A 14,837-nucleotide genomic window follows, 5' to 3' on the forward strand; every position below is an offset into this window, starting at 1 on the left:
GCCTGAATAGACGGTGGACGTATGCTGAGCACTTCCAGAAAGCACACAGCTTATCGACCTTGCAGAGAAGCCAGACGTCCCACTAAAGACCGCCCTGGATTCGGAAGGACGACAGAATCAAGATGAGCACGTTGACCCAGCCCCAGATGAAGGGGATCCACGTCGACATGGTGAATGCGCCCGCCTTGTAAGTAGCTCCCACTACTAACCCAACGAGACTTCCGGCCAGCAGAGCCTCGGCGCCAGCAACAGCAGCATAGAGCAAAGGGACCAGCCAGAGGAACTTCCAGTTGGATTTCTTCTTGCCGACTTGCATCATGAGGGCAATGCCAGCAGCACCGAGGTGGACAAGGCCAAAGATGATAAGGGTCCAGAGAAGAGTGAAGCGCCACATGTCCTCGAGGTCGTAGAGACTGTAGATGTCATGTTGAGGAGGCCAGTGGAGGGAAGGAAAGGGAGGAGTGACATAGCCAACCGGTTTAACGCGCCGGATGATACTGCAAGTATGGCTATTAGTGAAAATACACCATATTGGGGAACTAGTCAAGAGCCGTACGAGCGTGTTTCCATTGGAGATGGTGCCGTTTCCATTGAGCTGCAAAGATGTTGACTATTTCGTGGTGTGAAGTCTACTTGTCAGATTGATTGGTGTAAAGTTTGAAAAGTGGCTGGCTTGGTTGATACTGTCTAATGTGTGGTGATGTTTATGAATTTGGCTGCTTGTTGTCGTTGGCCGTGTAAGAAAAGTCCCGTTTGTAACCATTCGTTACTTGCAAAATTACAGATGTCAAGAACAGTGGCCGATTACGTTACGGTAAGGTACCTTAACTAACACCCGACTATTCAATATGGGGCATCCCCGTATCATCGAGTTAGCTGAAATGGGGGCAGGAAGATCGGGTCGGGTTCAGCTGGAGACGGGACTCACCTGCTGGAGCCCCAGAGAGCCTCCTCACTCCCTACCGCGTAGTTCCTCCTTACAGTACTACCTCGGCCCCGGCAAACAACGTCGGTCGCAACCTTTTGTCTTTAATGTTCTTTGCCAATTGACATGCCATGCGATTAGTTTTTATTACATACCGCCCCATTAATCTCTAATATCCGACGACGCATTGACAACGACGGCGACTGCGACAGCGACGACGACGACGAGCACGACGAGAGCGGCAGCGACCATCCACCAAGCACGCCATGTCGGTCGAACGACTTCTGACCAACGTCCTTCGGTTATACCAGGACGTCCACGACGATGATCGCACCGAACAGTTATACTCGACCACCACCACGCTGCTGACCCACCTCTCCAACCCGCTCAACATCACCGTCCTCACCTCACAGCTGCTCAATGCGCCAGCGATATGGGAGCGCGGCGATGGCATGAGGGCCTGCTACCGCGTCATCAGCATCTTCAACAGCGCTGCCACCCACGTCCGCAAAAAGGAGTTGGAGGCCGCGAAACTCTCCGAGCAAGCCAAACACAAGCAGCCGCCCCAGCCACTTCCACTCCAGACACACCCGGCACTGTCGCGAGCGTCACAGGGCCCGCCGCCAGGTTCGACGGGATCTCAGGCAGGACCACCGCCGGTGCCACAGGCGCCACGCACTGGTGGTGGTTTGTCGTGCGATGACTGGGTATCAGCCGTCCTCAAGGGTGCAGACGACAAGTCCAGCAGGTGGCAGCATCTGCTTGTCTTCTGCGGTGTTCTCCTTGGCATGACAAGTCAGAAAGATCCCAGGAACCGCCATGGCCTGAGCTACTCGATGCGCAATACCGTCGAGCAGGCCATCGTCACCGCCGTCAACCTTGCCCTCCGTCCCAATGAACAACCACACGGCCAACATCGCGAACCAGAGCCCCCTGCTCCCCCAGGCCCGATAGCGCTGGCCCTCACCTACGCTTTCCCGCTACTTTCCAAGTCCTCTCGCCTCGCGTTGGACTGTGATGCTATTGTGCCCGTTGCTCTGAATGGCATGACTGGAGCAGATGGCCTGCAAGACGGCCTGTTCCTCTGCACTATCGATGGAGATCTCAAGCAATCAGGAAACCACTTTACTTGGCAGGAGAGCTCCCCATCGGCTCTTCTTCTCCGCCAGCTGGAGCAAAAGCCTCTGGTTAATGGACTTGGACCTCTGTCAAAGGTCGTTGGATTTGCCATCGAACATGCGCGTGATGCCAACGTTGTCTTGCAGGCTCAGAATGATCTGCTCACGTTTACCCAAAGGCTCTTGCACGAGTGGGAGGCTAGCAAGCTCTCGGAAATCGAAATCTCCGAGGAGGAAGTGTTCCTCACCCAAGAGACTCTACAAGGTCCTTGGGTGGCTTTGTGGACGCTCTTGAGGAAGGTCATGTATGGCTCAGTTGCTGTGCTGCAGACCATTGTGGCTCGCAGTCTGCTCGATCCTCGGATGAGGAATGATACCATGGCACCCGTCGTGGCCAGCAAGACCCTCAAGGCCCTCCGCTACCTCTACTTCATTTCGTCTCGGAACGGAAGCGATGCCTTCCAGGTATACACCTTCACGTACCTTACGTCCGTTGACAACCTGGCGAGGTACTCGGACGCCTGTGCCGCCTTTCTACGCGATACGAAGCCACTTAACCCGGGCACCATTCCTCCACATCCCCTTCACAGAACCCTGGACTTGTTCTACCTGAACGTTGCCGAACACCTCCCCCTTAAGCTGACACCCGAGGACTGCGACTCGCTCATTGTGCAACCGGCCATGGCCTACCTGACTCACCACTCAACCCCCCTCTCGCCACGCATGCTCGAGTTGTTCGAGGCAGCACACAGCGCTGTCCTTTCGGTTCTCTCGTGCCCACACAACGCACCCGTCACCGTGAAGCTCGCCCCTTTCTATGCCGAGGCTCTGTTCTCGGCCTTCCCCACGTACATCTCACCGCGCCAGTTCCGCCTTGCTTTCAAGACCTTGATGCAGATCCTCTCTCCCCCGTACCCCATCTCGTCAACCCATCCGCAGCTGGCTGAGACACTTTTAGAGATGGTTCGTTTCCGCATAGGTGTCGCAAGCAAGGTGCCGTTGCCGCCTCCTGAGACCCACGTCCAGTCGGCCACTCCCGAGCTACCCGTGTCTGAGCAGAGTACCTTGGTGATGACCTTGATAGACTCTCTGCCGTTCCTCCACCTCAGGATCTTTGAGGATTGGCTAACGTTGGCCGCTCATGCTGTGAACCAGATCGAGGACGTGGCCATGAGGGAGGCTGCCAAGAGACGGTTCTGGGAGATTCTGGTCAGCGGAGAGATGGACGTCGAGAGATCGGCTATTGGTGTTGCATGGTGGGGGACAAAGGGAGGCAGGCAAGCGGTTCTCTACGGATCTCAAGGAGGACTTCCTGATGTGCCCATGATGAGTGGCGCCATTCAGAACAACATGGACCGAGCCAAGCTCTGATTCTTTCTTGCATATGGAATAATGACATCTTTCTCTCTCTACTTTCAGTAAAAAAAGCATGGAAGTTCTCTCTCAAAATAATACGTCGATACCCCCTTTATTTTTGCCAACCTGTAGTCTTTAGTCTTCTCGCTTGTCCGCCCCGCGTAGGGGCTTACGCGGCTGGCCGTAACACTTTGCTCAAGCTGATACGCCTTGTACTCTTTTCTTGTCCAACTGCTCTTCTCGCCTGGTTCTCGAACAAAAATCTCAAGTCGCAATTGCGTCAATGATGCCGTGGGAGCGTGGCACGCCCAGCTTCTTAGTCTAGTATGGCAGCGTCATCAGCAGACTAACCTGATGATCCTATCGTTTTCCAACTTTGAAAGCTCATGAGGCTGGATTGACCGCTTTGCTTGCATTGCAAACAACACAATGACCTTGGCCAATGTTCTCGTGAACAGAACAACAACAACCATTCGAGAGCGCGTATCTTGCCCACATAACATACGAGAGAGACTCACCGTCCCCCAAAGCCTGTTATGTACGGCGGTAGGTGGTACACCGACCGAGCCTTTCATTTCCCTTCCCCCCTCACCCTCCTCTCATCCAATTACGGGATCTGCAAAGATGATACAAGTTCAAGCGTTGTACCTCCTAGAAGGCGCAAAACAACCAACGCAATTCTCTGTTTCAGTCTCGCTCTTTTGTTCGTTCTCTCTTTTTCTTCCTTTTCCCCTGCCCGGCATCCCACCACCCCACATGATCGGGGAACGGGGATCGGACAGTTTTTTTTTTTCGATCATAACATCGAGGCGAGGCGAGAGGCCATGAGGGAACCACATGGTTTGTTGTTTCTGACCGGTTGTTGTGTCCGCGCGTCAGTCAACATTGTCTCAGATTTTTTCTTGAATATGGATGGCGAGGGGAGGAGGAGGAAAGCGGGAAAGCAAAAAAAAAGGGCAATAAAAAGGAAAAGGAGATTACGCAGGCTTTTTGGTTATACACTGGGGCTACTACCGTACACGACAGCTCTTTTTGTCGGACTTGAGGATTTGGGGGGGGGAAGGCGGTCGGATGGGAGATGACCGAGAAGGAAGAAGCATCTTTTTCTTGCAGAAAGACAAACAGACAGACAGACAGACAGACAGACAGACCTACGATGAGCCAAATCCGCTACATTGATTGATTGATTGATTGGCAAGGCGAAAACAAAGGCGAGTGAGTGGATGGGGGAACACTTGGAGCTTGAGCTTGAGCTCCGTACTCCAGAGTCCAGACACTGAAAGTGTGGGACAAGTTACCTCTACCTTGGGTATGTTGAGGTAATCGGAGACACTTCGGCAAGGACTTCAACGGCGGCGGTATGGTCGCGAGTGGGGAGTGGGAAGGGAGGCTGATGGTCATGGATGATGATGGTATGAGACGATTTCGACGTGGCCGAGAAACTTGGTGGGCGGTAAACGACTCGTGGAAGGGCAAAGCGGGAAGAGATGGGTATGATTGTGTCGTTTCAAGGAGTGAGGGAATGGTTGCGGTGGTGTTGCGCGGGATCCGTTCTTTTGTGTACAGTGGGGAAAGAACTTGCTTGGTTGTTGATGAAGGGCGTTCGAAGAGACGAAAGTTACTCGGCAACTTTTCTTGGATGGGAAGAGGAAAAGGAAGGAAGGAAGAGAGAACCCAAAGGACGGGAATTTGGGTTAGGAAGAAAAAAAAAGTATAAGTATGAGGGCATCGCCGAGTTGGAAGAGAAAAAAAGATCTAGAAGAAGAGCATCGAGAGTCCTTTGTCCTCATCTGCCTGATAACTCTATATTACTTTACTACAATCACCACTCAACCACTTCTCCAACCCAACTCCCACCTCAATCACCATGTCGTCTTACGAGAACGTACGTTGCCCTTCTCTTTTCACCCAAACCTCACCTCCATGGTCATGATCACAAAAGACACATCTTTGCTAAGCCTCACTTCTGTCTTTTTCCTCCCACCAACAGACTCGCGAGGAGACATTCGTGAGGAGGCCCTCATCTCATACACATCACCATCATCATCATCATCATCATCATCATCATCATCCTCATCATTCTACCCGCTCCAATTCCTCACCAACTCCCACAAGCTTGTCTTCTACTACATATGCATACGTCTCATCCTCATCCTCATCACCCTCACAGAACACACAGAACCTCAACCACATCATAATCTACCGCACCAGACACCCCTTCCTAACCACCACCGCCACTTCTTCTTCTTCTCCTTCTGACAACCAACAGACCTCCGGCCAAGACACCACCACCGGCGGGACTACCTTCCCCGGTGACGAGCAGGTCCCCAAGGATCAAACCACCACCGACACCTCGAAGAAGGACGAGTCGTCCTCCAAGGACTCCAAGGACGAGTCCTCGAAGGACCAGAAGCCCGAGGAGACGGAGGCTTCGACTACTACTGCTTATAGCAAGAAGAAGTACCAGTCTGGTTAAAGGATTGGGCACCGTCTTCTGGAGGGGGAGGTTGATGGGGTTGGTATGTTACTTCTTTTACTCGGATTATGTATGAGAGGAAGGGGAATGTGGGAAAAGTTGGGATGATAACTGACTGACTGACTGACTGACTGGTTATGAACCATCCAGATGGCTACCACAGCCACGACCACGACCATGTAGACATGGATACCGATACCCTGTGGTGTGGTTGATGGGTTGGGAAGGGAATGGATGTGTTGATTAGAGTGGTGTGAACGTATACCCGAGACAAGACAAGACGAACAACACTGATGAAGGAAGGATGGGCAAAGAAAGAAAGAAAGGGATTACGATCGTTTGCAAGTGTTGGGATTTTTTCTTCGAACTTGTTTGGTTAGCTTGTTGTTGTCGGATAGATACCTCGCCGGAGCTTGAGTGAGGAGCTTTGATCAACTATACGACTTGGAGCTGGCTGGGCATGAATAAATCACCATGGTTGCTGTCCCCTAATGTCAGTACATCGGTTGTGAAGCTTTGAGTGAGCTAAATTTGCTTTATTCTCTTTTGATAAGCAAACGCTACAGAACCGTGTATGATGATATATGTGGAAGAAAGCGAAGCTGGCCGCGACCTGTATGTCTATTCCGTTCAAACGCCGTAACCGTAAACCATATCTTGTTCCTCCATGTAGTCTACACGTTGTCAAAGCCACATAACAAAAGGGTATCAATATTTCCGTGAACCTTCCCACCTAGCATCTCCTATTTTGTTTCCTTGACGATAACATCAAATAGATGACAAGTCTCCCGCTCTTGACCATTTACTGGTCTCGCCGTGTGTCCTACGCTCTGGCAAGCTGCGGGTCCGAACCCTCACCATCCTGGCCCATCAACAGCTGCATATCGGCAGCCCAATCTTCGAAGACAGGAGGCTGTTGCTGAAGTGAAAACGGATCTGCCTGATCGCCAAGCCAGAAAGGCACAGCGCCGAAGCTTCCGCCATCAGTAACTGGAACATGCGTGAATTGCTCCATTTGAGGGGAAGGGGCAGCGCCAGAGGAGGTGAGTGCGGAGTGGACATCTCCTTGCTGAAGTTGGGGTTCAAGACTAGGATCGATAGCATATCCCAGGTCGTCGACGCCAAAGTTGGCAGCACTCGGGAATGGTACCGTGGCTGCCTGTTCCTCGGCCGCGTGCAATTGAGGTAGCAGCAGCAGCTGTTGTTGCTCTTCTTTGATACCATTGCCGCCATGATCATGCTGGATATGTCTATCCAGATCAGCATGACGGATGAAGCGAGCGGCGCATCCGTACACAGAGCAAGCAAGGTCACGACTGTCCAGCAAAGCCTGTTGAGCTTGCTGAGATTGGGCGACCATTGAAGGGACGGGATACAGCTTGGGTGGACGCTTCTTCCCAAGATGAACATGAAGAACATGCTCCTCCAGCTTCACCCTGGTTGTAAATCCCTGGCCACAACCCTCTTCCGCGAAGTTCCAGTCCGCAATCTCCGGAAGTTTGGCGTCGTAAGTATCGGTTTGTCCGCAGACGAAACGATGGCCTTCGTGGGCCGACTTGATGTGCGTGTTGAGATTGGAGACACGTGTGAACTTCTTGTCACAGCCCTCCCATGTACAAGCGATGGTCTTCCGATCCTCAACCGTCTTGGCTGAGTGGTAGAGCTCAACGTGGCGCATCATGTCGTTTTGTGTACCGCATCTGACACCGCAGAAGGCGCAGTTGTTGTGCTCCTTCTTCATATGAGCTTGAAGCAGCAGCATAGTGGTAAATCCAACACGGCGACCTCCATTGTCATCACCCTCTGCTTCGGCGTTGCATTCGTCGCACCAAAATTTGAGATCACCGTGCTCGCGCTCTACGTGCCTCCTCAAGGCACTTGCAGTGTCGAAGCCGGCGTCGCATCCGTCGTTACCGCATGGGTACGCCGACTGGCCTATATGGGCCGTTCGGATGTGTCTCTGGAGCGTTTGGTGCTTTCGGAAGCTCTGGACACAGTCCCCATAGCCGCGGCAGCGGTAGCGGTCGGCGCCCTCGTGGACGAGAGCATGGCGGCGAAGTCGTGTGTTGGTCACGAAGGACTTTCCGCAACCGGGTTCGGGGCAAGTGTACTTTCGATCGTTGGTATGGGAACCCTTGATGTGCTGGGACAGGTGCTTCTCTTCGAGGTAGTCTTTGTCGCAGTCATCGTAGGGGCACTTGAACGGGCGATCGTTGGTGTGGGAACGGAGGTGAGCAGCAAGACGAGCAGGGCGGTTGAAGGTCTTGGTGCAACCGGCGAATGTGCACCTGATGGTCTTGAGGTCGGAGGGGAAGCGGCGCGAAGCACGAGTCGTGGTAGTGTTGATACTAGTTGCTGCTACCGTAGTCGTCGGGTCGGCGTGGGTGAGGGAAGTATTGGCGACCGAGGCGACAGAGGCCGAGTCAGGGTCGAGTTCGGGGCTGTCGTTGCCATCCATAAGAAGTGGTGATTGCGATTGCGAGGGCAAGGCCGGTGCCTCTAGCTGTTCCTCTAGGGAGTGTTCCTTCTTCTGCTGCTGGACCCAATCAGTAGCTCTTTTCTTGGACTGGACTTGAGCATGGTCGGAGCCGTCATGGCCATCAGGGCCCTCGTCGTCATGTTTTCGCTTCATTTTGGGGCCTGGAGTAGCAGCACTGGTCGCCGTGGCCTGCTACCCTGGACGTTGTTGCAAGCTCCGGGTTGAAGCTCCAACATTGGAGAGAGAGCTCCGAGGTTTGGAGGAATTCGCTTGAATTGATTTTTTACAAGTTCACATTTCCGGTTGTGACGGAACCTTTGCATTGCACCTGCCGATTGGACTTTTCGTCTGGGGTGGGTGTCCCTGCCGCTTCAAAAAGTTTATCTGACGTTTTCCGCAGATTCCAGTACCGGCAGGCAATTTTACGAGCAATTCGGGAGGATGCCCCATTGGCCCCACCCCCATGTCCTTTCAAGTTCCATGTCTTGGCGCGGTTCAGCCTTGCATAACTACCGGCCCCACTCGAATTTTCTGTCGTCCTTTGTCAGCCCTTCGCCTTCCCTCACCACCCTGCTGCGCATTCACGGTCGCCAAACACGTCCAAACCTCGACATCCGCGCGTCTTGGGTGATCCCGTTTCGCCCACATAATTGTGCAGCTGCAGCCCATATCTTATCATCCTTAACACCAATCAACTTCAGAACAAACACAACAACAATGTCCGACTACGGTGACCACGGTGACGATGATCGCGAGCCTATGTAGGTTTTCCAACGCCACCTACCCAGTTACTGGCATCAACCTCTACACACACACGAGACCGCAGCTCATGCGCAGAGCAAGAGATGCTAACACGTATCCGCCAGCGACGAGCCCGCCTTCGATGAGGACCCGGATGAGTACTACGAGCCCGAACCCGAGCCCGCGGACGACGACGTAGCGGGCAGACCCGGCGATGAAGTCGACGAAGCAGAGAATGACAATAACATTGTCACGTCGGGTGACCCTAACGCGGCCGCCAACGCTGGCAAGGGCAATGAGAAATCCCATAAGGACAAGAAGATCCCCAACGACCAGCGTTCCACGACGCCCTACATGACCAAGTACGAGAAGGCTCGTATCCTCGGCACACGCGCTCTGCAGATCAGGTGGGTTTCCAAATCGGTGGCGCTTGGAAGACTGTAGGGATGGACTTGGGCTGACAGGGAATTGCGCTTTGTAGCATGAACGCGCCAGTGCTGGTTGATCTCGAGGGCGAGACGGATCCTCTTCAGATCGCCATTAAGGAGCTGCGCGAGAAGAAGATCCCTCTGATTGTCCGTCGCTACATGCCTGATGGATAGTAAGTCACCTTTTTCCTCGGCACCTGGCTGAAGCACCTGCTAACGTCCCTATGTAGCTACGAGGACTGGACCTGCGAGGAGCTCCTGCAGTAAACGGAAACCTACAAGACCCGTCATGGGATAATAGGGGCGACCCAGTCTTTGGTCAGAAAATACACAAAATTGCATTAGCGAGGGCGTTCAGGTTGAAATTTTACACATCATATTTTGAACATTTTGGGAGGGTTGGACTCGATCCAAGGGGCAACAAGAAGAGCACAACGTGTTCCTCGAGTTGAATAAAAGGCCCATTCAAAACTTCACGTGCGTCTGATCAGTCATTGTCCTGTACGTTCAAGTGCTATTGTTGAATAGGCCTGGGCATATGAGGTATCAAGAGCCATGTTTCCTCCAGACTTCTCACGCTGATATCTGATTAGATTTCGCGTTGCTACTCGATAGCGAATGTTCAAATTAATTATGTATGTCAATTATACAGAACAGGGGTAGAGTGAACACCCATACAAAATTATGGACTTGAGAATCGAAGTAATGTCCCTCGCATATTCAGAAAACAGCCCCATTATCAACACCTCTCCAAACCTTCCCTTCCTTCCCCCTTTCACATCACAACTCATACAACCCACACGCTCACCAAGGCCCCGTCCCCCAATCCTTACACTTCGCCCCCGCATCCCTCCCCCAATTAGCCTGCCAACAATCCCCATACTGCTCCTTGCACTTTTGCACCGCCCCCGCATACGAAGTCGAATCGTCCTTGCCGTACTTCCCTTCCTTGCACCCCTTGGCGTACACATCCACACAATCATCGTACTGCTCCTGGCACGCGTCCAGACAGGCCGTCGAGAACGACGAGCGAGCGTACGACTTGCATTTGCTGGAATCCGAGTCCGTGTACAGCTTGAAGGGGTGACCCGAGGCAAAGGAGGAGAGGAGGTCGTTGCAGGTTACCACGGGGAGAGGAATTCCGCCTACTGGGGGTTTGTTGGAGGAAGGGGACTTGCAGAGTGAGGTGGAGGTTGGGATTGGGCATTTGGTGCTGCTGGTGGTGGTGGTGCTGCTGGTTGTCGTTGTCGTTGCCGGTTTGGTGGAAGTAGATGTTGGCTTGCCAGTGCTAACAGGGAGACAAGGAACCGTGATCACCGTCGTTGTCGGAACACCACCAGGTCCGGGAAGGGAGGGGGGCGATGACGAAGGCGGCTTGTGATTCCAGAAATCCTTCTTGGAGCAGACGCCGCCGGACTTTCCTCCTCCTCCTGATCCCTTGCAGTAGACACTGAGGGCGGAGCACCACTCGGCAAAACCGAAGCAGTCGAGCGCACCAGGCCACCCGGCTTGCTTGAAGCAGGCGGATACTTGGAGGAAGCAGTTGGCGTGGCTGGGGAAGCAGGACTGGGGGGAGTCCCATTCGGGAAGAGGGGAGGAACACCACTTGCCGCACTTGTACTCGCAGGTGGGCGGGAGGGTGACGGTTTCTTTGCAGATGGAGGAGGTGGTGGTTGTGGTGGCTGTGGTGGAGACGGTTGTGGAAATAGTAGTAGGCGGTGGTGAGGTGGTGGTGGCTAGAGTGGTGGAAGTGGTGGTGGTGGTTGAGCTGAGGGTATAAGAAGTAGTAGTGGAAGAGGGTATATCAGAAGTTGCCGTGGTCGAGCTGGTCACGCCTGGGGTAGACGAGGAAGAAGCAACTGAAGTCGTTGATGATGAGGATGCTGGGACGGAAGAGCTGCTGCTGCTTCCTGGGGGAGGTGGCACATATCCACAGGGCTCGAGGGACTGAAGCTCGTTGGCGACGTAGAGGTTGAGACGAGCACGACCGCCGCAAGTCTGCGTGGAGTTTCCATTGCAAGGAATGTCACACTCGCTATCAGGGGCGGAGAAGGTCCCGTTGCCTATGACAACACCACACCAACACTCGCCTAAGGGCACCAGCAGTTAGCATCCGGCGTTTCTCGTTCACACAACGTTCAAGTACAGCTTGCTACATACCGCCAAACTCAGTCCCAGCAAACGGATACCCGCCATCACGACAAGCTTGCAAGCACTTCTCAGTCGTCAATGTGGCCCCATCAAGCTGATCCTGGGGATAAGCCAGCGCCCTTCCGTACGCGGAATCATCAGTCCAGCATCCAAGATGATCATAATCCGCAATGGTGACCTCATCAACCGGCAAGAAAGTGGGATCCTGGTAGATGGAGATGATATCAGTGCCTCCGCAGACCTGCGAGGAGTTACCGGTGCAGGGGTAGTTGCACTGCTCCTCGTCCAGCTGCTGGCCGTTGACGGTTTCGCCGCAGTAGCACACGCCGTAGTACTCCAGACCGGCGTAGCGGAAGCCGTTGCCCTTGCAGACGGAGACGCATTTCTCGATGGTCATGTTTTGCTGGTCGAGCTGGCTACGCAGGCTGAGAGCGTGAGGGTTGCCGGTGTCGGCGTAGCAGCCGGAGTAGATGAAGGGTTGGAAGGGGTCCAGGCAGGGAGGCAGTTCGATGGTTGTTGCGCGGACGCCATCGCGAAATAGAGCGAGGGCTGCTAATGCTGCAGCTCGGAGGGTGAGGGAAGTCATGGTGAGGACGATATGGAGCTGTGAAAAGCCCTCGGGATGGTTGAAAGAACGTCGGATGCTGAGCAGCAAGAGGCAGGTTGATGAAGCCGGATGGCCATCTTATATGCTCACCACGACGATGAAGTGGTCACGATCCAAAGCAAGCAATGCGAGATACATTCTACAAGTCTCTCAGAAGCAGATATCGAAGTGGGCTCACCGGCGTCCAGTCTGGAATCAACACAACAACGCCACATCACGTTGAACGTCCGGTCACTGAAGCCTTGCGGGCTTGAAAACGGAAAGAGTAGTGCTATCCAATCTCTTTACTCTTCCGGCAAAAGAGAAGAATTCGGTGCATGTGAAGACTCTACAACATACTATCTTCTGCCATGGTACCTACCTGCAGCTTTACCGAGAAGGTGACTTTTACGAGGGACATCGGTGAAGCTGAGTACGAGAACCACAAGGTAGCCAGCTGAAAAAATATATATCAAGCCCTCCTCGTGTTGGACTCGGGTGTAAGCCCATGGCGTTGACCATCACACTTTCACATCATAGGAGGTGGTGTTTTTGTTTTCGTGGATTTGGTTAGCTAATCTCAATCTGCGAATCTTTCCCTCTCTTGGATTTGGGGCTTTTGGATGTGGTCCATGGTTCCGGTAACCATCACCTTCACCTTCGGGCTTCAGCTGAGAACGGGAGCGGGGGAACACGGGACAGGACGTGATCTGATCTGATCTGATCTGATGCTCTTCAGCTTTCTGTTGTAGGGGTAGTATTATTGAGGGCTTACAAGTCTACCGAGAGGGTCCAGGCCATACCTCTGCATCTTCAATGTGACTTTGTACGAAAGAAGAAAGTCAGGATGTTATCGTAGGGAAGCTGAGGACGGGGCCTGAGGAGGAGGAGCTGCGATAACTGATAAGGTTTTGGGTGAACGTCCTGCCCCTGTATCTTGCAGTTTTTAGGGAACGGGTACCTGCATTCGCTCCATCTAAGGTACCCCACAGCGCCAGTCTGGACCCTGCAGCAGCTGACTTCTTGCTTCTCAACTTTGTTCCTTGCCGCCTTTCACTTCTCATTCTTGTCTTTGTCTCTCTATACTTAGTCCAGGGGCCATCAACGGCCACAACAGTCAAGAAATATTGCGCAAGAGTCATTGGGAGAGAGGAACAAGAAGCCAGCCATCTGTCATCGATGGTGTCCTGATCTCGCCATATCACGGCCCCCTTGCTTGGAGATCTCTCTCGATGCTGAAGCTACCATTACATGCTTACCTCTCTCGAGGACGGGAGCTATGGTACGGTAACTACAATAGTTTTAAAGTCTGCTTCAGCAGCCTGACAACATGTAGTCCAATCTGGACATCTGCAACGGTTCGATAGGGCCGAGGGGCCAAGAGAAAACTACATGGAGATGAGGCTGTGCCCATCACCTGCTGGGTTGGAGGACTTTCTTACACATTGCTCAGTGTGTTCTCGAAGAAGGAGACATCGATTTGGAGTCTAAGCGTTGTGGCGAGGATATACGTTCTTCCGTGGACGTCTTGTAATTCCGCAAGAATTACTGGTTGAGGCATGACAAACTCAAGGTGTTGTCACGAGACTAAGCTGAGGTGTACTGATGTTGAGACATACGTTAAAATGGTATTGCGCCTCTCTTCATATTTCTCTCGGGGAAACGAAGAAGAAGCATGTTGGAACCCGAACAATAAGACCAGAAAAACCCACCATATCTTGATGCAAATGTCAATCTAACTGCACGCCCGCTTCATCACCGTTGTACAAGTCTTTTTTTCCCCCGTGGTCATCCGTGGCACATGAAACTCCTTCGAATTTCCACGACGGTAACCGCTTTTTCCAAAAGGGAGACATCAGACGATCCAAATCCAGCTATTGCTTGCCCGAATCAGATCAGTCACAAGTTTGGCCCATAACAAGGCACCGTTGAGAACGTGTTCGCGCTAGAAAAGCAAACATCGGAAAGGTTTATCAGCCACAATCTCGTGTAGGGTGTCTCGAAGGTGAAAAGTATTTGTGAGTGTTGAGCCCCGCCTCACTACGAGGATGAGCATGACTAACCTCAGGGTAGCGCAGTTACCTACATGCCCAGCCATGTCCTATCCAGGCTCAGCCAGGCTTGCATTGACGACACACACGTACGCGACCTGTGTATCTTACTAATCGCCTAATCCATTTTGCTGCGTCTTGTCTTCAGCTTTCCACACAGAGAACCTGGACTTCATACGGGTACTAGTATCCGTCAGAGGTCCGTCCTAGATACTAGCTAGGTAGGTAATCCTCCAACTTCACCTCCTAGCTTCCTCCCCAGAGGGAGTTCTCCCAGCCACCGTCGTAGCAAGCATTGCGAAACGTCACAGAAAACCCCTTGAGCAATAACAAAACCGCACTATTGACAACGGCTAGGCGCGGCAACGACGGGTGATGATGCGACAGCCGGAAAACACGATACGATACCTAGATAAAAGGAGGCTGATGCGACGAACTCAGGGGTGGTTAGGTAGGTAGTGTAGTACCGGGGGAGGTGTGAAACGGGATTAATGAAACAGTTTTTCCTTGAAATTGGGAAACAAGG

General features: G+C 52.9%; 6 protein-coding genes across 6 annotated transcripts; 4 read left to right on the forward strand and 2 right to left on the reverse strand.

Moving 5' to 3' along the window:
- Positions 1–122: 122 nt before the first annotated feature.
- B0H65DRAFT_510540 (uncharacterized protein) lies at positions 123–3,414 on the forward strand (the record flags this gene model as incomplete). Its single annotated transcript, XM_062828408.1, has 4 exons — positions 123–187; positions 544–605; positions 785–786; positions 1,171–3,414. The coding sequence occupies 4 exons, from the start codon at positions 123–125 to the stop codon at positions 3,412–3,414; spliced, it is 2,373 nt and encodes a 790-aa protein (XP_062679337.1).
- Positions 3,415–3,675: 261 nt separating this feature from the next.
- On the forward strand, positions 3,676–4,560 carry B0H65DRAFT_257835 (uncharacterized protein). Its single transcript, XM_062822581.1, has one exon. It carries the CDS (start codon positions 3,936–3,938, stop codon positions 4,479–4,481), a length of 546 nt encoding a protein of 181 aa, XP_062679338.1. The 5' UTR covers positions 3,676–3,935; the 3' UTR covers positions 4,482–4,560.
- Positions 4,561–5,184: 624 nt separating this feature from the next.
- Positions 5,185–5,875, forward strand: B0H65DRAFT_541099 (uncharacterized protein; the record flags this gene model as incomplete). Its single annotated transcript, XM_062829168.1, has 2 exons — positions 5,185–5,284; positions 5,390–5,875. The coding sequence occupies exons 1-2, from the start codon at positions 5,267–5,269 to the stop codon at positions 5,873–5,875; spliced, it is 504 nt and encodes a 167-aa protein (XP_062679339.1). The 5' UTR covers positions 5,185–5,266.
- Positions 5,876–6,362: 487 nt separating this feature from the next.
- Positions 6,363–8,733, reverse strand: B0H65DRAFT_472226 (uncharacterized protein). Its single transcript, XM_062827135.1, has one exon. The coding sequence runs from the start codon at positions 8,505–8,507 to the stop codon at positions 6,699–6,701; it is 1,809 nt and encodes a 602-aa protein (XP_062679340.1). The 5' UTR covers positions 8,508–8,733; the 3' UTR covers positions 6,363–6,698.
- Positions 8,734–8,856: 123 nt separating this feature from the next.
- On the forward strand, positions 8,857–9,776 carry B0H65DRAFT_472227 (uncharacterized protein). Its single transcript, XM_062827136.1, has 3 exons — positions 8,857–9,115; positions 9,221–9,696; positions 9,754–9,776. The coding sequence occupies exons 1-2, from the start codon at positions 9,072–9,074 to the stop codon at positions 9,537–9,539; spliced, it is 363 nt and encodes a 120-aa protein (XP_062679341.1). The 5' UTR covers positions 8,857–9,071; the 3' UTR covers positions 9,540–9,696; positions 9,754–9,776.
- Positions 9,777–10,014: 238 nt separating this feature from the next.
- Positions 10,015–12,260, reverse strand: B0H65DRAFT_510544 (WSC domain-containing protein; the record flags this gene model as incomplete). Its single annotated transcript, XM_062828409.1, has 3 exons — positions 10,015–10,127; positions 10,396–11,613; positions 11,684–12,260. The coding sequence occupies 3 exons, from the start codon at positions 12,258–12,260 to the stop codon at positions 10,015–10,017; spliced, it is 1,908 nt and encodes a 635-aa protein (XP_062679342.1).
- Between the last annotated feature and the right edge of the window lie 2,577 nt (positions 12,261–14,837).

This window comes from Neurospora tetraspora (assembly GCF_033439725.1).
Source record: "Neurospora tetraspora strain CBS 560.94 chromosome Unknown B0H65scaffold_6, whole genome shotgun sequence".
NCBI lineage: Eukaryota > Fungi > Ascomycota > Sordariomycetes > Sordariales > Sordariaceae > Neurospora > Neurospora tetraspora.

Bases quoted from the DNA above. Each gene is read 5' to 3' on its own strand.
- B0H65DRAFT_472227 (XM_062827136.1), top strand. From the start codon at position 9,072: ATGTCCGACTACGGTGACCACGGTGACGATGATCGCGAGCCTAT. The intron at 9,116-9,220 runs GTAGGTTTTCCA...CGTATCCGCCAG, and splicing joins GACGATGATCGCGAGCCTAT to CGACGAGCCCGCCTTCGATG.
- B0H65DRAFT_472226 (XM_062827135.1), bottom strand. From the start codon at position 8,507: ATGAAGCGAAAACATGACGACGAGGGCCCTGATGGCCATGACGGCTCC.
- B0H65DRAFT_257835 (XM_062822581.1), top strand. From the start codon at position 3,936: ATGTACGGCGGTAGGTGGTACACCGACCGAGCCTTTCATTTCCCTTCC.